This window comes from Triturus cristatus, chromosome 3_2 (assembly GCF_964204655.1).
Source record: "Triturus cristatus chromosome 3_2, aTriCri1.1, whole genome shotgun sequence".
Taxonomy (NCBI): domain Eukaryota; kingdom Metazoa; phylum Chordata; class Amphibia; order Caudata; family Salamandridae; genus Triturus; species Triturus cristatus.
The window spans coordinates 495,683,368-495,705,269 of record NC_140584.1 but is presented as its reverse complement, the minus strand read 5'-3'; the positions used below and the strand labels follow the sequence as shown (position 1 = coordinate 495,705,269).

Here is a 21,902-nt window from a genome sequence, read left to right as displayed (position 1 = left end):
AGCCCACAAATATACTAGATTACTTTCTTTTGCTGTGCTCCGAATCACACATGGAGGAGCGGTGTTCATAGTTTCATCTGACTATTCCCTAGTGGAATTGCGGTTGTGACTGGGCCCTGGAGGGCCACGAACAGGTTGGCGCCTGAATGCCTGGTGGCTGCAAGAGGCCTAGACAAAGATGTATATCCTGAAAACTATGGAACAATATCTTGTAGCAAACAAGTTCTCAGTTAAGACTCCAACCACACTCTGGGAGGCACTTGAAAGCCACTGTACGAGGGCACATTATTAGCCATCTCACAGGTACTTGTAGACGACAGCAACAGGAGGTGGTTAACCCCGGGACTTGTATCCTAGAATTAGAGGCAGTTTGGAGTGTTCAGCTTGCCTTCCACTCTTAGGGAATCCTTATGTAGACAGGCAGTCCTCCGGCAGGCACTCCTAAATGAGTGAATGAATGTAGAGTTTCTAAAGCGCACAGCTACCACAAGGTGTCCCAGCTCAAGCGGACAGTCTTGTGGTAGGCGGGATGGGCAGAGGTTACAGCCTAAAAAACCAGGTCTTTAAGGCTTACCGGAATTCTGATTCGAGTAAATGCAGATGGAGAGGGAGGGAGTTCCGAAGTTGAGCTGACTGCACCATAAAAGATCTGCCGCCCGATCTCTTTGCGATAACGTGGGAATGTCAAGTGTCGCTGGTTGTTGAATCTTAAGGCCCGATTTGGTTGGTACAGCTTCAGTCTTTCCTGGAGGTACAGTGGCCCCAGGTTTCTAGTGGCCCTAAAGACCAGGTTCAGAGCTTTAAATTCGATCCTTCAAGTAACAGGAAGCCAGTGAAGTTGCCTCAAATGCAGCGAGATATGGTGGCGCATAGGCACCACCTGATTTGCCTTGCTGTGGCATTTTTGATAAGTTGGAGTCTGTGCAGTAGATAAGAGGGTAGCCCCAGATAAAGGCTGTTTGGTAAGTCCAGTGGGGACGTAACTAACGCATGGACTACAGTTTTCCTATGAACCTCAGGCAGGAAAAGCATGAATTTCCTAATGGCCCTCATCTTCCAAAAACAGGCAGTAGAGAAATGAGGCAAGACCACCTGAGGAGATTAAGTGAGAAAAACACTAGACTGGCTTTGCACTAACACTACCTGTCGCAAGTCTATCGCCTATGTTTCAGATACAGAGGGTAATAGAAAGATCGGTGACACTGACAAAGCACGATGCTTCATCTCCTATTATAGACTTATACTCCCAACCACTGACGGACATGTACACCCTTTGGGAATTTGTAGCAGACCTTCCAACTCCTCCTCCCCCATACGATCTCCCCTGATGACGGCAGGTAGAAATTCAATTGAGGGAAGCATTACGAGGGAAGAACTAACAGTGGCATTGACTCTACTTTGTTCTGGCAATACCCCGGGCCTCAAAGGTAACCAGCGGAGTTTTTTTTTAAAACATACAAGGCTCAAATACTCCATACACTACTTTAAGATCTTCATCATAGCCCAGAGGCACCCCCCTCCTAATTTCCGGGTGTCCGAAATCGTGGTTATCCCTAAGCCCTGCCATCCACTCGATGATTGCACCTCCTAGCGACCCTTCTCTCTCTTGAATATTGAGGTTAAATCTAGGCCAAGGCACTGGCGATCGTTTGATTTGGATTACACTCTCCCTGGGCCACTCATACCAGTCAGATTTTATGCCCCTTCGGGCCACCAGCCATAATATCTGTTGAGTCTACAATGTGCTGCCCTTGGTAAATAGAATACCTGAGGCTCATGCTATCCTTCTAGCCGACTTTCACTAGGCCTTTGACTCAGTCCATTGGGGCTGCTTGTTTTGCTTTTTAGGTAAAAGGAATTTCGAGCCCAAATGTATCCATTGGGTCTGATTACTGTACACTGCCTTGACGGCATGGGTAAGAGTGGGAGGCTCCTTCTCCGACGTGTGCCCTTTAAGAAGGGGGCAGGATAGCTTTATACGCTGATGATGTCCTTGTATTATTTTGTGAACCACAGAAATCTGGACCTTGGGTTCTCCAGATTCTCCAAATCTTTGGTAGATTCTCTGGACTCACCATCAACAGGGCCAAATCCTCTGTTTATTCCATAGATTGCACCGCTCTGGCTTTACAATGGGCCTCTGACCTACAGGTCCTAAGAGACTGCTTCAAATACCTCAGAGTCTATGTGACAGGGTACCCACAAAGAGCATGGGATTGGTACATCCAAATTTAGTTGGATCATCTGACCTGTAACCTCGGGTTCTGGACAGCACTCCCCATGTCCATTACAGGACACTTCTCTATATATAAAATGGTTGTTCAGCCTTATCTTCTATATCAACTAGGCTTTATTAAAAATGCTAGGCACCATAACAATGCCAGACCGAAGCGTAAATAAAGGGCATATTTCAGAAGACGAACTGGCAACGATTTAAGATGAAAGGTATATATCTCAGTGACTGTTGTACAGATTATCTCCTAGTGTCTTTAAAGAAGGTATACATCTACCTACATTTGTTCAATATTAGCTTTATTGGGAAGCCATACAAATGATTTGTATTCCAAAAACAGTTGCAGTTGTCTTGTACTAAATAACATAATTTCAAATTTTTACTGCCTTCCTGTTCGAACCAGGATTCAATATAATGTGTGAGCACAGATGTTGTGGCCACAGCACATTGTGCATCACTAATTTAAAATTATTCTGTCTGCCAGAAGTAGGTCTTTGCTCCATTGAAAATCGAGATCTAAACCTCAGCCCCCCCAGTTTCAAGGTGCATCACTGGGAGATCCATATTTCTGGCTGTTTGAAATATGTCACAGATAGATACATTCTGAAAGCCTTAGGTCATGGCATCTGTGCCACAGAAAATGTCCCTCACCACAGCAGAAGTGGAAGGTAACTTCTTGAGTAGTCAGTCCTGACTTGGAACATGTTGTGAAGTTTCATTGGTACTTGACACATAATTAAAATTTGTTTATTCATAGGTTTTATAAAGAGCTGTGCGTTGTCTTTCAGTTATCTTTGTTATCTTTTTGAAACCCGGTTGAGAAGGTTAGAGTCCATTCAGTTGTGGAACTGGGCAGTGACCATCATAATTCAGTATGCAACTCCTCCTCTGCATGGACATTCATGGAAAACTTGATTTTAGGTGCTCCTTTAACTGCATGCAGTCGCACATTCCTTGGGGCGCGGGAAAGTACGAGAAAGGTATTGGTGTTTTAGGCGCTTGTTGGTTCATCGACTGATGGTTCATAGATGACGGGTAGTGGGCTAAGAAATTTCCTGGCCCTTCACCCCTCTACTATTTGTGCATTGTGCTCTTACCTTTAAATTGGCTCTTTTGATTCACAGGGACCCCAATGAAAGGTGTCAATTACAGCAGTATTTCATTGTGTTTGTGGACATTAAGTCCCAATCTCCCTGCTTGATTTTGAAGACCTTGCAGCCTGTCAATTTTCATAGGTAGTCCAACAAAAATATTGTTGTAGTCATCTAGCTCTACCAATATCAGGACTCTGGTCCGCGGTAGCCAGGGGTCTGTTTGGAAAATTGAGAATGGAGAACTGCAGTGATGATGCTGATTATGGCAGCATAACCGTGAGGAATTAGTGAAGGCTTGAAATTAATGACTTCGAATTATTCAATTTGATACAGATTTGTCACTATGTTCACAAGTCCGTAAACTGTCCTCGGTGTGCTTGGCTCTATTAAAAATGCTCAACAAGATTCTGCCTCTACTCCCTACCAGCTTGCGCTTATTGGTAGTTCAGGCAGCGATCCAGAGCAGTTGGACTATGGTAATTCTCTTTTCCTGGGCTCTCCGGACCACTTACTGAGATTGCTATATAAGATTTAGACAGCCACAGCATAGCTAGTTTTGTCTCTCCTTCATGGCTCCTCCGCCATTGAAGCGCTGGAAAAATTGCATTGGCTGCTGACTCTAAAAGGATCAACTTTAAATACTTATGTTTGATGCACAAAGCTGTTGCTTTGCGGACATTGCGCTCTTCAGAAGCCAGTCTTCTAATGGTTCCAAATTTCACCCACTCTCAACTTAATGTAAGAGCAATTTTGGTCCAGGCAGCTCAACGCTAGAACAGGCTGACAGGGTTCATGCCTGGAAGGGCGATACAGCTTTACTTTAGGAGGTTGCACAATTGGATTGATGAGATTGAGCAGACTCTGGGACAGCTAGCCTTATTGTCAATCGACACTGAAAAATCGTTCAGCTTGATTGGGGTTTCTCCATCAGATGCCTAGGATATTTGGATTTGGCATCTATTTCTGTAAATGAGTAGTGCTGCTCCACAGGTTACCAACAGCCGCAGTAAGGGTGAACTGGGAGTTATTGACCTCCTTTTCCATGGAAAGGGGCACAAGGCAGGGGTGTCCGCTCCCTCCTCCTTTTGCATTATGCATAGAACCTCTGGCGTGCTGGGTAGGGGTACGGGCTGATGTGACAGGCTTTCCCAAGTTTAAGAGACTACTATAACTTACAAGTCACTAGGGATAGGTTCAGGCTCCTAGGGATTAAAATAACACTTTTTGGAACAAAACCTAGAAGTTGCCCTCATGGAGTATCTAGCAGACGCAAAGAAATGGAGGAAACTTCCTCTGTAGGGATGGGGAGAGTTGCCATATTGAAAATGGTCATACTGCCCAAATTGCTCTATCTACTACAAAACACACCATTCATAATCCGAGGCACATACTTTGACAGGATCAGTAAGATCACCAGGACTTTACTGGGGGATGAGAGTGCACCTCACATTCCGCTACAGTGTTTAGAAAGATTAGTATATAATAGGGGTGGCGGTACTAGACATCAGTGACTATTGGCAGACGTCCCAGCTACTGACGATGAATGACTAGGGGTTTGCCCTGAGAGACAACCCAGCAACCAGGCTATAGGGAACTACAATGGAAGAAAATTCATCCATCCATTACAAATATAGCAACTGTTAGAGGTGGTCCCTCCTGGGACCAACTAGGGTTACCCTGGATTCTTGGAATAAAGTGACCCGATTCTTGGGTTGGAGGAACAAGTTGACCAAACACGTGCCAATATGGAAAGGCGACCTACGGAAAGAGGTTAGGAAATTATCTGGGCAATAATGATGGGATATGATAGGGGATGCTGGTGGACTCGGAGGGGATTGAATCTTTCAGGGGGTGGAGTCAGCAGTGCGGACCAAACTGGTTAGGACAAGGGACACAAGATCAAGGCCTGAGGGCATCGTGAAGCTCTGCGAATGAAGGGGTCTGTCAATGGAGGCTATCATAGAGGTTTGAACTTATTTGTGACTCAAAGTGGAGGGAGAAGGAGCAAGGTGATGGTATTGGCTGAGCAACAGAGGGGTCCGGAGAATGTATACCAGATTTGGCTGGCGTGGCTCGTGGGGAAGGGGGGGACGGGCTTGTGGTTGTCGCGAGGGAGGGCGGTGAGGGAGGGAGAGTCACGGAGGTCATGCGGGGAGGGGGGATCGGAATAAAAAACAAAAACTTAAACTTACCTTTAGGCCAGGTCCCGCATCTAAGCTCCTGCTCCCCTGTATCCCTCCAGGAACAGGAAGCAGGCTGCCAGCCTCCCTCCCCTAAGCTAATCACAACACTGCAAAGCAGCGTTGTGATTAGTCTAAGCACCGTGACACTGCGCTCAGCAAGGTGCTGGAGGGTTGCGTGTTCTCCATGCCGCCTGTAATGCAGCTTGCATGGAGAATGAGGAAAATGCGCATTACTGGTGTGGGCCGCCCGAGAGGGCCGACCAAATAGTCATTGCGCACTTAGGAGTGGACAAACCACTCCGCCCTTGCCCTGCTCTGAGAGCACAGCAGCCTCGCCAGCCCTCAAAACAGCAGGACACGAAGCATAAAATAATAATAACTTAAAGTTATTATCATTTTATGTTTCTTCTTCACACTGCTTAAAAGTAGTGGAGCCGTCACTGATGTTTACTTTGATGAGAAGATCATGTTATGGAGACTGGCTGTTTCAATGCAGAAGTCAATTGATGTATTTATTCAAAAACGCAATATAAGTAGTATAAAAAATCACTCGACTACAGGTTGCTCTGATTTCAATAAAGCTCTGAAAACTGGCTTTATAAACAATAACTACGCTGCATCATATACTACTGCCAGCAGCTATTAGTGCCAGGACACCTTCCTAGGTAACAGTGCGCTCTAGAAATATAATAATAATTCCATAGATGAAAGTAGAGCTATGTATGATAAGATCTTTCTCAGGTTGGAATTGCATTGATTTAATGGCTGTTTTTCTTAAAGCAGGATCACATGCTGTGGGTGCATTTCAAGCATTGCACAGTTCAAATGTTGTGTACATACAAAACGGCAATAGTGACATTCTTATAGAAATACATTTGTTACCCTTTATCGGGAGCTGTCATTTCTTTTAATTTGTTTTCCAGAGGTCAGAAAGGATGCTCTGGAGCTGCTGAATGCAAATTTGTTTTAAAGAATGTTTAATGCTACTAAGATTGAAATAAATTAAACACTTCTGAAGTTGTGAATGTCTGAAGTCTTTTTATGAATGAAGAAAATGTAAAACTATGAAAAATTCAAAGCTTTTATGTTTTATAATGTTTACAAATTTTAAACGATGCAGGTTTTAATACAGAGACCTTTGTTTTATAGTAGTATAAACACTGCACAAGATATTTGTATGAGCAGGTGCATCACAGAGGAAGGACAGGATATATTTCTAGCACAATTAAAAATGCCTTTCATTGTTTGCTTCAATTCAAAGTACTTTTTTCATGTTCACTTTCATATAACAACCTTGACTCCAGTATGCTATCCCTTCTTTCATCTCTCTCTACTTTACTCTGACAGTACTCGGGTACAGAGATAGATTTTTCCCTCATTCCAATCCAAAGTCAACAACTAAGGGAGGAGTCCACCATCAAGGTACTGATATGTTTCATGACTCCGTCATCCCGAACACCGTATCACCATTCCGCCATCTGACAACGTAATGGACCATTTGTGAACCATGTGACCCTTCATGACAGTATGTGGAGGTAGCCCCAGCTAGGCTGTTCGTGCTACCTGCACAATAGTGAAGTTCTAACTGTAGAGTGAGGCTATGCACGTTAAGTAAGCTTTGTTATTGTCAATTTTATTGTTACAAATGCCACGATTTTATCCACCCATCAGTGGGGTAAAGAATCATCCTCCTGATACAGTATTTATATGTGTAGAGCCCTAATGTATGTTTGGATCTGCCAGAAATGTGGTGGGGTGGGGTGTGGATGAATACACGTCACAAAGAGCCAGATGCAGTTTACTGTCTCAAGAATGTGTACTTTGGGTGGATACATAATGGACTCACATAGTTGCCTGTCGCATCTTTGTCCTAGAGGGGAATATAGTGGCGCAGTAAGCAAGCAGACAGGAAAAGAGCATACTAAGAGGTTGCAAAAACAACAATTGATGGACAGAATGCAGAACAATGTCATACATTCACCCCAGTACAGAGATCGGGACCTAAATCCATCGTATTTTTTGCTCACCATGCCATTCAAGTTTGGACCATATGCAAATCAGTCTTGAGCCTTTAAGAGGTTGACAGGCCTCACTCTCCTCCGTTTTTGTTAATCTGTGTAACTTTTAAACTGCTAATAGCGCATGGCAGAAACAATTTGAGTCAAACTGTCCGTGGAGGTACCCACATTATTATGCCAAATCTGCAATGTCCATTTTGATTTGATGGGAAAACTAGACAGCACCTTTAGTTTCCCGGTGCCATGTTATTTCGGTAGATAATATTGTCTGAGATACAGGACTGTTTTTAGAGAGTATGTTTAAGGTGTGTATTAAAAAGACAACTTTTCACCCTAAAATGAGAACTTTTAATAGTTTGAATTTAGATAAGGTATGTCAGTAAGGATGTATTTGTATTTTTTTAATTGTAAGATTGCAAGAGGAGGAAGAAAGGCGGGGGGGTCTCAGTGACGCATAAGGAGTTCATATGAGAGAGTGATGGAGAACGCAAAGGTACACTGATCGTGAAATATAGGTGAATTGAAATTGTGAAAAGGTGTATCCCATTTTGTCGGTGGTTAATTGTGGGTCTATACCTACATTTATATAAAAAACTAAACTATTACTGGTTGGTAACATGCAGTAAAATTGACAAAAACAAAAAGACTGCAGGTTTAATACTTTCTTTTATTACCCATGCTCATTTAAAGACAGAAAAGATGTGGTTTTGCCATATTGTTAAGTAATATAGTGCATGTTTTATAATCTATAACTTCTTCAAGCAGCCAAGTTAAGGGTTTTCTTGATAGAATTCCATCAACCATTCGCCCTAATTCATATGCATGTAACTTCATGATTCCAAATTAGTCTCAAAATTTCATTTATAAACTTCCATGACTGATATACTTCTTAGTTGTCATCTGAATTTTTGAATATTTCAAATTTTTAATTAAACATTTTAGATTTAGAATGTTTTATTTTGTTTTCATTTTTGGTGTACTGTATTGTTTTATCCTTTATTATGAAAAACGTTTTGCAGTTGGTTTTATGTTACTTGTGAAGTGGTAAATATTAATACGTTTACGTAAGCACGTTTATTTGATTCAATATCTCTGAAAATGACGTGTATAAAACTTCAAGAGCAAAAGTAAAATGACAAATAGCACTTAATTAAGCTCCTGTTCATTATGTAGAACTTAAACAAATGGAGTTAAAAAGTTACTTCATGTGACCTAACATTTTTTCTTTACACAAAAACGTCCAGGTGTTTGGGCCAGTCTTCGTTCAAGCAATCGGTTTATTAGCTCTCCTACTCCTCATGTTGACGTGGGGGCAAGACTTGCAGGAAGAGATCACTCATCCTCTGTGACGGACAGTGCTTCTTTTCAAAACCACCTCCTCAAGCGCCAAGCTGCCCTTTACATTTTTGGGGAAAAATCTCAATTAAGGGTAAGTTTGCCTCCATAAAAAGCCTGTGATACATGAAAGGTATAGTGGGTTGAATTTGCAGCATGTGATATTATAATTACACAAGTTGCCCTATAATTGATTAATTAAAAATATCCTTTGTCTTGTGCTCTGTGACTGTGGGCAGCTTCCTGTTGCTCTTTGATGTGGCACTTAAAATGGTGTGCTTAGAGAAATTGAGGGATCACCATCAGAGTTTAAAACCAACCATTGACTTGCTTTCACGGTATGTGCAAGTGCTTTTCCGTGGCTGAATTCAGTACGCACCAGCTAAATTAAGGACTGCTTTTCGATGACCTAGTTAACTGTAGAAAATGTACCCTGCTGCTCATCCTTGTGAATTTCTGAGATGCTGAAAGATGAATGAGTTCAACCATTTATTGGATATGAGATCAGCGAAAAGAGGTATTGTATGCAAGAGCTGATGGAACATGGAAAGCATTTCGTTTGTAGACTTAAAGAAGTAGGGGATACTAGGAAGGCGAACTCTATAATAAAGAAAATGTTGTGAGAAAACGAGTACAATGACTGAGATTGTTATTGGTTTGAGAAATGTTATATTCCCACTGTTACACATACTGAGGCAGGCATAATATGTAGCCCCCATCCTGCTGACTGAGGTGCATATTGCAATCAAACATTTAAACCATCAAAACAGATAGTTAGCAACATTTTATGAGGAATTTTCTAATGTTTTAGCCCATATTTATTTTATGTTTTTATTTCAAAGTTTATTGAGTTTTGAAATAACAAAATGTACATAAATGATACATAAGGTAAACAATAATACATAAAGTGGCCTGAAATCATGTAATGTGGGGGAGTCACACAGCAGTCCGTAGAATGTGGTTGGTTCAGATGACTTATCCAGTTAAAAATTAATATGCAAATAAATAATTAGAGAGAGAGAGGAGAGGGAGGAGCCATTACTTTACATCTGTTGTACGCATTGCGCATTAGTCGTACATTGTGCAGGGTTGGGGTTTATGATTGTGAGCAGTTGTTAGAGAAAGAGCCACCGCTGGCTACTGGTGTATCTATGAGAGGTAAACGTGTTGTCGCTTGTATGAATTAGTGTTTTGCACGTATGGAGGTTTAGGATGGGTTGTTTGAGGCAAAATAGCTGTTCAACCTGTCCCAGATGTGTCTATTTGGAGATTTCCATGGTGTATGTTGGAGAGAGATATTGTCTGCGCCCCTAATATGCCTGATCTAGTTAATCCAACAATTAAACAAGGTGCTTTAAAAGGGCCGGTACTGTCTGATACGGAGTACCGGCACTTTTTTATTTTGAGAAGGTACAGCATACCTGCACTTCTATTTTTCCATTTGAAGCACTGGTCACACCAGATCTAACTTAACCCCCTTGTTTTGCTTGGAACAGTGGGATGAATGAATGTCCTGCACCACCCAGAGAAGCCAGTACATGGCAATTGCGCATCACATCAAGATAACAAGTCAGCACTCCCCTCCTCACGAAGTGTCTTTTGTAAAGCCAGACAGATAGGCTTATTTACCACTCAGAATATTTGTGTGAATGTTTTCCAGAAGAGGGAGTCATTTGCCAACAAATGAATATCCGTTCCCTTCCCCCACCAACTTGTTTCCGTCTCGAATGCCACAATGAATGGCACTTCCCTTTCATGGGGTCGTTTGATGTTAACCAAAAATGTGCCCATTAGCATCTACTATGGAGCCCTAAACAGTACAGGCTGGTGCCCAGGGAACTAATTCACCACAGTTAAAATGGTGCGTCAAGGTGATTAGGGACTAGCTTAAAAAAACATATACGATGTTTATTTATACTTGATGTGTCTTGTTGTGGAAATATGAGGAGGTCAATTGTGTTACATTTATTTGTAAACCATGCTCCATGTACATTATGACACCCAAGCTATTTGTTCTGCCCTAGAATTACACTTTTACACCCATTAGATCTGACAATAATGTTGCACTCGTTTGCAAAGTGTTATAGCACTAATACTTCAACAGCCTGCTGTGATGCTAATGAAATTACTTTATGATTTATTTGGAAAATAGGGTGTTGACTGTTGTAATTAAGCACAATAAGGTGAAGTAAATGATTCTAGCACCATCTGAAACCCAAACTCAATGAAGTAATCAAAAGTGGCTGTCTTTGTGAAAGTATTCAGAGGGGTCACAAAGGATATGGCCTCGGCGTACGCAGCCATAACGTACCCAAGCTCGAAGATTCCTCTTCTGCTTCTGTCCCTTACACTACGGCTGCCTGCCCCTTCACAGTCTCCCCGCCTACCCTCTTTGCTCTTCCTCTCTATCCTTCCCACTCTCTCCTCCCCCTTCCCTCTTGAAAACCCATAAAATGCTGCAGTTTACTTTGTCTGGGTTACTGCAGTGCAATGTCTTTTCTTTACTTATTATGGTGATGTGTGCCTGTGATATTGTCATGGTGGTGACTTATGCATGTGGTAGTTACGTGGCAGTGTGACATGTTTGTGATTACATTTGTGGCAATATCTTGTATGTGTTATGCTATGTTCGGCTGTGACTTGTGCATGTAATGATGTACCTCTTGATCTGATAGACACATCTAGCCGCAGATTCCTTAACTTAGAATATCCCCAGGCGTCAGATTGGATCCAGAAAACTTTTTGCAGCAGCACCTCTCCGCGCCGGGGGACGGCTCCACACGACCCCGCCCTGACATCGTCGCGTCTGAAACAGTGTGCGATGCCCTCGGTCTTTAAATCTTGTGCTTCCTGTTCGTGGCAAATGTCCGCGATGGACCCGCATCTTATCTGCATGTGGTATCTGGGCGAGCACCACGACTCCACGGACTGCGACGCCTGCCAACACCTCAAGCCGAAGTCCCGGCGAGCGCGCAGAATGAAGCTCCTTTCGGCACGGCTGTCCCAGTCGGAGTCGTCTTGTCCCACGGCCTCCTCAACGCATTTCCGTCGTCGATCGCGCTCTGTGGCCCGGGGCCGTCGTTCACCACTTCTCGGCAAGATGCGGCGCTTGTCGCCGAGGTCCTCAACCTCACCCTCATCTGTTGTCAGGTGCGCTGGCTCTCGGAACAATCCAGACGTGCGCCCCCAACGGTCCCCCCCATCCACCCTAACCGGGTGCGAGGGCGACACGGGCCCAAATGGAGGCTTATGCCACAGCCTTGCGGGCCTCCCTTGGGTCCTTTCCCGTCCCTGAGGCGTCCTCGGGGCCTCCGCTAGCTGTGGGGTCCCCGACTGACTCGCTGGTGGGTTCGCCCCCGGTGTCAAATGAGCCACTGCCCTCCAGGGATGTCGGAGATGTGGTATTGTCAGGGCGCTGCCCGGCTGGGTCCCCCACTATGATCCATATGGAGTCGTCAGGGTGCGGCCCGGCTGGGTCCCCCTGTACGACCCATGGCACCCCTGCCGCATAGTCCTGTGGGGCTCCCTGTGGCGTCGCAGGTGGTTGCTGCTGCTCAAAGCCTCGCTTTGTGCACGCCTTGGCCTTCTGGGCAGGCGGCTGCCTGTCCGGAGCCGGGGTCAGAGCCGTTCCGGCGCCGTAGACTCGCCTCCCCGACTCTACCCCTGCTTCTTTCTCCGGAGTTGGAGCCTGTTCGGGTTGAGGCTGAGGCGGCGCCAGTGCGGCGCCAGAGGTTTGCCTCCCTGGCTCCGCTTCTTCCTTCGGAGTTTGAGCCGGTTCTGGTTGAGGCTGATTTGGCGCCGGAGGCTTGCATCCCCGGCTCCAGCGTCTTCTCCTTCTTCTGAAGGGGAGCTTATTGTGGATTCGGCACCGGACGGAGCCGACTCGACGCAGGATGGAGACGAGTCGCGCCGGACAAAACTCGGTCGGCGCCTACTAAAGTAGTTTTGGCCCCGCATCGACGCCGGGTTGTTGAGATTTCTCCGGAAGCGTCCGGATAGAGTTTGGCATCGGCCCCACGCTCAGCGACTCCCAATGTATTCTTGCCGGTGCCTCCCTTAGAATATGTGGATCCGGCAGGATCCCCACCTCCTCAAGAGCACCCGCACCTGGCAGGCTCCTCGCCACCTCAAGAGCCTCATCAGGACCCCCATTTATCAATGGGACACCCCTCAGTTGGGCATTGGTCGCACCCTCACTGTCTTGGCAGGGTTAGCTTACAGCCCTCTCCTACTGATGAGCTGCTATCCTCACCTCATTGGGCTACCGAGGCTGGTGCAGCTTTTTTCAGAGTGGTCTCTTTGGTCACTCGGATTTGGAACATGCAACCGCCTTCGGTGCCCTTGTCTGTGGACCCATTACTTGATGTCCTTCACCGTGGATCAGGGAATGTGGAGCCGCTTCTGCCCTTTGAAGCTTCTCTTTATGATGCCCTTTTGGGTACATGGGTTCCGCCAGCTTCCGGTGCCTCGTTCAGTCTATCACCGCCACCGTCCTGCTCCACATGACCCGGTCTGCTTATTTGTGCAACCCGATGTTCAGGGGTTTGTCTTGCAAACTGCCTTCCCTTCCTTGCCCCAGCTATTGCTTCCTCCCTCCCGGGAGTCCAGATGGCTTGAGTCATGGGGTCGGAACATCTTTGCCTCCACTAGTGCTGCACTAAGGTCACTAAATACAGTGTGTGTCCTGGCTCGGGCTACCTCTGCCCTGTGGGACTCTGCAGAGTCTTTGATCTCCACCAGCACTGAAGGTGCTCGTGTTGACTTGCTTCATCTTCTCCGGGATGGCCGTGACCTTGCTGAGTTTACGATCCGCTCCGTCTTGGATACTGCTGATTCCTTAGGCCGGGCTATGGCTGGTTCAGTCGCCTTGCAGCGCCATGCTTGGTTACGGGATAGCGTCTTCCCGGAAAATATCTGGGAAAGTCTTGTTGATTTACCCTTTGATGGGGTTTTATTATTTGATGCACACGCCGACTCGGCTGTTCAGCGTCTCCTTGCAGGCTTTCGCAACCCCCCCTTAGACCTCTGTTCCTCAGGTGTTTGTTCTGAGGTAGTACCCTTTTTATTTAACATCCTTTGGATGTGTTGTGCGTTTTAGGCTGATGTAAGCCTCAAGTCTTCCTTCGCATCGGAGGTGATTACCGTTTAATTTAGCATCCTTTGGATACATTAAGCGTTTTTTAACTGGCGGATAAGCCTAATGTGGCAGTGTTCCACAGATTGTTCCTCTGACTGTCGCTGCCCTAATAAACGTGTTCCCCGTTGTTGGGGTGTGCATACTCCGTGTTGGGTACTTGTTTGCTATTAAATAGCTCTGATTATATCACCTGGCCTAAGACTTCCTTTGGCCTCTAGGCTTCCGCTGGTGCTCTTATCTGCCGTTGTACGGTGCTCAATGTTGTGCCTTGACGTCATCTTCTATACGTCTTTGGTCATTTTGCTTATTTGCTTCACTCTCCTCCTTCGGAGGTTTTTGGGGCATTTCTCATGCTTTAAAGGCAGCTCCGTCTGCCATTACGGTGCCAGGTGTGTTCCTCAACAACCATGTTGCATGTTCGTTGCTGATTTAGCCGTTTTTGCTATATATATCTGCAATTAGGTATATATACAAGTTCCATGGGTACTCTTCTTTCTAACTCTTCGCCTCTCTTCGAGGCTGCAAGGTCTAGTCCGAAGTCTCCATGTTCAGGGAGCTTTTCACTGATGCATGCGGCATTATCAATAAGGCCCTTTTTGCGTTCCGCTTATTGGTGTGGTTCCCCGGTTTTACACTGCTCCCTTCTTCGTGTTCAGTTACTGAACGATTTTCTCTTCTGGACAAGGGTTACTTTCTTTCCAGTCGGAGGGTGTGGTCTGAAATTCTGCGATTATTCCTACGTTTCTATGCCTTAGTACTTTGGTGCCTTTGCTGCACCTTCCTTTAGCTGTTGGCTGTGCCTTCTTCCTTAAGTTCGCACCTACGTTATATCAGTTGGGCGTGCGGGACGGCTCTTCTAATTTCAGTCGTCCTAGATCTACACCCTGCCTTGCTCTGACCGCTGCTTGGTCAAGCAGCCTTATGCTTCTTTTAGCTACACCACCTTATGGTCTCTGTGGCTGTTTTCTATGTGCATGCTTCTGTGATGTCCTGCACCAGCGTGCTTAAGATTGTTATTGTTCGCCCCTGTTCCTCCTGTTGGGACTGGGTGTGCACTTAGCGTGTTTCTAGGTTCCGCCTGCACTTCTAGAAACATTGTTGAGTTCTACCTCTTGACCTTTGGCCTTGGCTTTAGCCTCTCCGGCCTTCCTTCCGTGGGCTAGCCTGGTAGGCTCTGGTTGCCTCTCTTCATTTTTCTTATCACCTTTGGTTGTTCACATAGTGCACCATTACGATGAGAGTGGTCCTTCTTCCTCTCTCTTTCTTTTGTTTTGGTATAAGGCTGGTGCTGTTTCTACCTCTCATGCTTATACGGGTATGGTGTAGCACCATTATGGCATTTTTGGGTTGTCTTGCATCCTTTGCTCTTTCGAGTTATTTGGGTTGCTGTCCGGCTGTTCCGCCACAGTCTTCCCCATTGTGCGTCACTCTGTTGCCGGCTCAAGTGCTTGGTGCTTTCTGTTGTTCTGTCGCAGACCCACCTCCCCTTTGGGTATGGCTGTGGTATCTATTCTAAGTTAAGGAATCTGCGGCTAGATGTCTCTATCAGATGTACGAGTTAATTACCTTCAGTAACGATGTATCTGGTAGAGATGTTGTCTAGCCGCAGATTCCTTAACGCCCACTCAGCCTCCCCGTTCTTCGAGGACCTTGCCAAGTGGGGTTCTCCGCTGCCCCCCCCTTTTACAGTTGGCATTGGTTTTTCCCTCATGGGTGCTCACATTGTTGCATCCCTTTGAGATTTGCCATAATACGGCTGACTCTCTCTCAGGGGTTTCTGTTACCATAATACAGCTGACTCCCTCTTAGGGGTTTCTGTTACCATAATACAGCTGGATCCCTCTCCAGGGTTTCTTACCTGTAAAATGATGCCTTTTGATTAACCTTCACCAGGAGATTCATCTTCATTTTCTTTTCTTCTCCTGCTGCCTTCCCTCCCTCCCGCCTTCTTTATTGACTCAGGGTTCTGGTCTCCTCTACAGTCGTCTTCTTTGGGGATCTGTTGACCTCTGTTTCAGACCTCCATTACTATAGGGGCAGTTACAGTCTTTTCATACCTTCTTACGGTGGAGTGTTGTTCTCTCCGTGCTCTGTTCTTGTTAGCCAACACAGTTCTACATGATGATTACAGTCTATTCTGTCTGTTGAGATTTTTTTCCTGGTTGCACTAAGGAAGGGTCTTCGCTTAGCTGGCGGGGCTCTTTCTCACAGCCTTTTCACTTCTATGTAGGCAGTGTCTAATTCTGTCCTTTACAATGGTGTCTTACACCATCCTCCTTCTTTATTCACAGATATTTCATCCCTTGCACACTGTTCCCATACTTTCATAGTTTTTGTTGGTGGCTCCGCGTTGTACTGCGGAACAGATTTTCTGAAGAAAACTGATGTCAGCGCGCCAGGAGGGACTTATATGACCTCGCTGACGTCACGTATGTGGACGACGTCAGGGCGGGGTCGTGTGGCGCCGTCTCACAGCGCGCAGAGGTGCTGCTGCAAAAGGTTTTCCGGATCCAGTCTGACGCCTTGAGATATTCTAAGTTGAGGAATCTGCGGCTAGAATACGTCTCTACCAGATACATCGTTACCGAAGGTAAGTAACTCGTACGTCACGCGCATTTTAAAGTGTGCGTTTATTTGTATGTAATTGAGTATGTGGCTTATGACTGTGAATTATGTATTTGGTGATGTATGTGGCAATAGTGTGTGTATATGATGATGTACATTGAAGGAGGCAAGAGTCAGCATAGCATTTCTGCTCAGCGCTTATTATTGTAAGCACAAGCCTTTAAGGGCATGCAGTACTTTATTTGTTAACAAGGGTTTTTCATTTCCGGACTCAATATTTGGTGTACATTTATGGTTTCAGTACATTGAAATCTAGCCCACTACTAACCACATACTTCCAATAACCCAATAAGTGTGGACAGGCCTTAGGAATTATGCTGCATAATGCAGCACATTTTATAATAGTATTACTTCATTATTTAGTCAGGTAAAAAGCTAAAATCAAGGACACTGAATTACATTTGTTAATGCTTAAACAGCACATTTAAATACAGGTAAGGACATAGCCTTAATAATCTCCTATAAAGGCGAGACCTATTGGCTATGCCAATGCTTGTTATAAATGGTGCTCCTAGGTCAAAGGACTGCATGCACAGTCCTTATTTTATGTTTTTATACAACAAAAGTCTGTCTAGAAATAGCCCTCTGGAAAGATGCGAGTCACACATATTAGTTGATTTCAAAACCATGGAGGGATGCAACCCCATGCATTAGTTGCATATCTATATCACTCTTATAAATTGATATCATAGTCATTACAAACATTTTGCTGCCAGATTAGAGCCATTGTGTTTAAAAAATATTGCTGACTTGCAGACCAACATTATAAAAGGTCGCTACAAGAGTAACAATATTCTGGAATCCGGTAGTCATGTACTGAATTCAAATAGAGGCTGTAAGAATCATTGATTCTGGGAAAACATGTTAATCTGAATTGTATATATTTCGAGTTAATATTAAAAAAAGAATTATTTCTAAGTGGGATTCAATAATTTCTTTACAACATTTTACAGGAATGAAAGGGTGACAATATTTGTCACTGATAAAAATTCACAAAACATTCAGACTAGAGCAGTGAGACTCGGGGCACTTTGGCCATATACAGATCCCTTGACTTCAGCCATTAGAAGGAAATGCACTTTGTCCTATCTTGTGCTGTTATATGGAGGTGAAAACATCATTTTCAGCTGATGACCTGATTTAGTTGGTCACAGATCCTATATAATGTTTGACTGAATATGGAGAAAATAAAAATAAATTGGAATATATTGAGATGATTCCAATTCACTGTTTACTGTTCCTAGTGGTATGTAAAGAGTCTCAGGAGGGGACATGCTGCGGAGCTCAGCCAGAGAGGGATGTACTGAGATTGATGGAACTGACTGAATATTACTCCCATTTTGACAAAGGCTAACTTGAAATACAGAGCGAAAGAGGTTTTGAAGCTGTTACTGTGGATGAAAATTAATTCTGAGATTTTGTGTGCACTCTTAAAATATCTATATATTATTAACTTTAGTATCCCTTTTGATTAAGCATCTTAAATTGATCTACAAGTTTCTTGTTCCTTTTATGTGGGGATATGTAGTGACCAAATATATTTTCTTTATGAGTACTCTGGATAAGGAACAGGGTTTTTCTAAATATAAACATAAATGCTTTTGCTACGAGAGTACTACTTGAGACTGAGATGATATAAACTGAAGCAAAGTACTTCTGAAGCCTGTTAGTGAATTCCTAAACTTTGCTATTTCTGAAATGTAAAATATTTTCTAAAACTGTTAAGGGTCTTTATATTAATTGAAATCCACTGAGTTTGCTATTTCTGAAATGTAAAATATTTTCTAAAGCTGTTAATGGTCTTTATATTAATTGAAATCCACTGAGTTTTCTGACATCCATAGGTAATGGCTGTAAGGCTATGATGGGTTCAATAACTGTTAAAACATACAAATTGGTGAGAACATATGGTTAATATAGGTGAAAAAGATGTATTGCATTCTGATGCTTCTGTCTGGGGTAATCATGCAGATCAATACAAATTGGGGCTGCTGTGCTTTGGTGGTAATCTGAGGTGGAGAAAAGATGGTTTCCTTAAATTTAAATATATGTTGGATGAAGGTGAGATAATGATCAACAGGCATATTCTTTCACATACTCTCTGCACTAATCCCTAGAGTTATCCCGGATACTCCATAGGCACTTAAATTGAGTAAAAGTATTCTTATTTATGCATCCAGTTTTTATAAGTTAATCTCAGTCGATGGTTCTGATAGATGCATAGTTATATGTGGAGAAGTGCTATGGTTTCCAGTGGAGATGAGTGCAAATTGTAAGTGAAATGAAAATGGAGTTTAACAAAATATAGTGTATGCCATATTTTGGATACCTTTCCTTTTTTTACCAAGCTGTGACTTATGTTGGTCCTGCTGACTTGCCCCCATCCCTGAAATGCCTGTTGTGAAAGAAAAGATGATTGATGTTTGAGTGAGGTTTTTGACCTCAAGAATATGGCTATTAGTGCTAAATTGAATTGCCATTGACTCTTGCCTACAGTTGATTGTATAGATTTATCTCACAATTTGACACGTGTCCAAATAACACCTAATTAGTGGCTCCTAAGAATTAGATTTTGAAGGTGTTGAATTCCAGCTCAATTTTAAATAGAAAAGTAATGTTTATTTGATGATAAGTCATCTCCATCATGATCACTCTTGGAATCAAACCTTATGTAAGTGTTTCCCTATTATCTAAAAGAAACACGTTAGTTAGATTCCTCACCTTAGAATATCCCCAGGCGTCAGACTGGATCCGGAAGATTTTTCGTCAGCAATACCCCTTGCGTGTCGCTAGGCGTCATCTGCGGCTCCGCGTCCGTCGTTGGCGTCGTGCGCCGTAATGACGTCGTCGGAGTACTTAGACGCCGCTCTTGCGCGCTGACGTCAGTTCTTCTTTTTTCCGCGCCAGTAAGCGCCGATCCGGGAGAGCTACCCCTTTTAGTCTTTTTTGACTAACTATTTTGATCCCTTTTGATCTTTGTCAATCGACATCTGGTGCCGGTAGGATGCCTGGGTTCAAGACTTGCGACGATTGCCACCGACTGATGTCGGTGACCAATCACCACCGCAGATGCCTCTACTGTTTGGGCCTCGACCACGACGCGGACTCGTGCTCTGACTGCCAGGCCCTGACCTCGAAAGCTAGGCGGGAGCGGTCCCGTAAGCTTCTCGAGCTCCGACACTCGGCTCCGCGCCCTTCTTGATCCCGGTCCAGGAGGAGGTCCAAGGATCGGTCGCGGAGCCGCGACAGACGTCATCGCTCGTCTGGCTCGAAGTCTTCGGGTAAGTCCAAGCGATCTAGGAAGTCCAAGAGGCGACACCGCTCTTCGGACTCCCCTCGCCGGTCGCGCGACTTGGCCGAGGGTCAGGGTGGTTCCACCCCCGCGGCTCCGCAGGAGCCGCAGGCGCCGCGCACGTCCTCCTACCCACCGGTCCCTGGGACTGACGCGGCGCCGGCGTAGATTGCTGCCTTCCTCTCGGCCATGAGGAAACGGCCTCCGCCGTCGACGCCCGCCGGCGCGCCTTCGGGCCCCGCGGACTCGACTGGGTGACCTTGCACACCGGCAGCTCCGGCCCCGGCGCCGTTGGAGGCTCCGGCCCCGACGCCGCAGGTCCCCGAGGGGCCCATGCCTGGGCCCCCGTCGACGCCGGTCGACCTCGTAACGCCTCCTCCGCCGGCGCCGACTCCGGTTCCACCCCCGACGCCGACTCCGGTCGACATCGTTCCCCGGTTCAGCCCCTGTCCGGACCCGACGCCGATGCGGCGGCCACCGACGCCGCTCGAGACTCACTATGTCTATCGTCCGGCTCCGATCATTCCACCTGTTTACCAGGAATCGGATGACGGGGGCGACTGGGAGGGGTCCGATGACCCTATGGCCGTTCAGGCTCAACTGTCACAGGACTGGGCAGATGAACTGGGGGAGGCCAGTGGTCTGGATACCTCACCGGACACTGGATTCATCTCTCCTCCGACTGTGGCTTCGGAGGAGGGTGCAGCTTTTTCTGTGGTGCTGCGCAAGGCGGCCGAAGCCCTTGGGCTTGAGCTGCCTGCCGTGGCTGTGAGAACTAACATCCTCACTGAGGTGCTTCAGTCTGCAGCAAGCTCCACTGAGCCTCTGCTGCCATTCAATGAGGCCCTCACTGACGTTCTGCAGGGCACCTGGTCCAAGCCCTCCACAGTCCCTCCTGTGGATAGCAACGTCGCCAGGCGCCACCGCCCTGCTCCGGGCGACCCCAGTTTTCTGTCGCAACATCCCACCCCCGAGAGCCTGGTTATCCAGGCCTCTACCTCCCAAACCTCCTTCCCGTCCGCTCCTCTGGACCGGGATTCCAAGAGACTGGAACAGTTTGGCAAAAAGCTGTTCTCCTCCCTCAGTTTAGGCCTGCGGTCTTTAAACACCGCCTGTCTCTTGGACCGTTTCTCCCACTCTCTGTGGGATACGGTGGAGGACGTGCTGCCCCTGTGCCCAGAGGGGGCCCGGACACGACTTTCCCAGGCTCTGGCCGATGGGAGGGATGCAGCGCGCCATGCAATCCGGTGTGGACTTGACACCACGGACTCGCTAGGTAGGGCGATTTCCACCACGGTGGCGCTTCGGCGTCACGCCTGGCTGCGGTCCACGTCCTTTTCGGGGGATGTCCAGAGCACTCTCATGGACATGCCCTTTGATGGCGCTCGCCTTTTTGGTGAGAAAGCGGACAGTGCGCTGGCTCGCTTTAAGGACTCCCGGGCTACGGCCACGTCCTTGGGCCTTTCGGCCCCGCGGCTGCAAGCTTCCGCTTTTCGCCCCTTTCGTGGCCAAGGAAGGGGCGCCTCCTCACGTCCGCAGAGCCACCGGCCGCAGACGCAACCTGCACGCGGTCGCGGACGTGGTTTCCGCCGAGGCGGTTCTGGAGGACGACGCGGTCAGTCCACATCCACCCCGGCAGCATCCGCCTCAAAGCCTTCCTAGTCCGAGCTTTCAGGCCCATTCATCGCCAGTGGGAGGCAGAGTTCGCCATCACCTGCTCCACTGGCGTACCATCACTTCGGACAGGTGGGTGCTGCAAATCGTCCGAAGGGGCTACTCCATCCCCTTCGAGACGACCCCTCCAGCCATGCAACCGCAGCACCACCGTATCTCGGAGGATCATTTGAATCTTCTGCGAGAGGAAGTTTCGGCCCTCTTGGCCAAAGAGGCCGTCGAGCGCATTCCGAGCCCAGAAGTAGGTCGTGGTTGTTACTCCCACTACTTTCTGGTTCCCAAGAAGGGCAAAGGGGGCCTACGCCCTATCT

General features: G+C 46.2%; 1 protein-coding gene across 6 annotated transcripts in view; it reads left to right on the top strand.

Moving 5' to 3' along the window:
- Positions 1-21,902, top strand: part of SBF2 (SET binding factor 2) — a 2,080,461-nt gene that overhangs the window by 1,644,017 nt on the left and 414,542 nt on the right. For 3 of the 6 annotated variants that reach the window (XM_085648169.1, XM_085648166.1, XM_085648165.1), the window contains 2 exons: positions 6,858-6,932; positions 8,773-8,957. In XM_085648169.1, coding sequence (XP_085504295.1) covers positions 6,858-6,932; positions 8,773-8,957 — 260 coding nt within the window. The remainder of the gene's footprint in view (positions 1-6,857; positions 6,933-8,772; positions 8,958-21,902) is intronic. The other 3 variants (XM_085648170.1, XM_085648168.1, XM_085648167.1) reach the window with 1 other exon arrangement.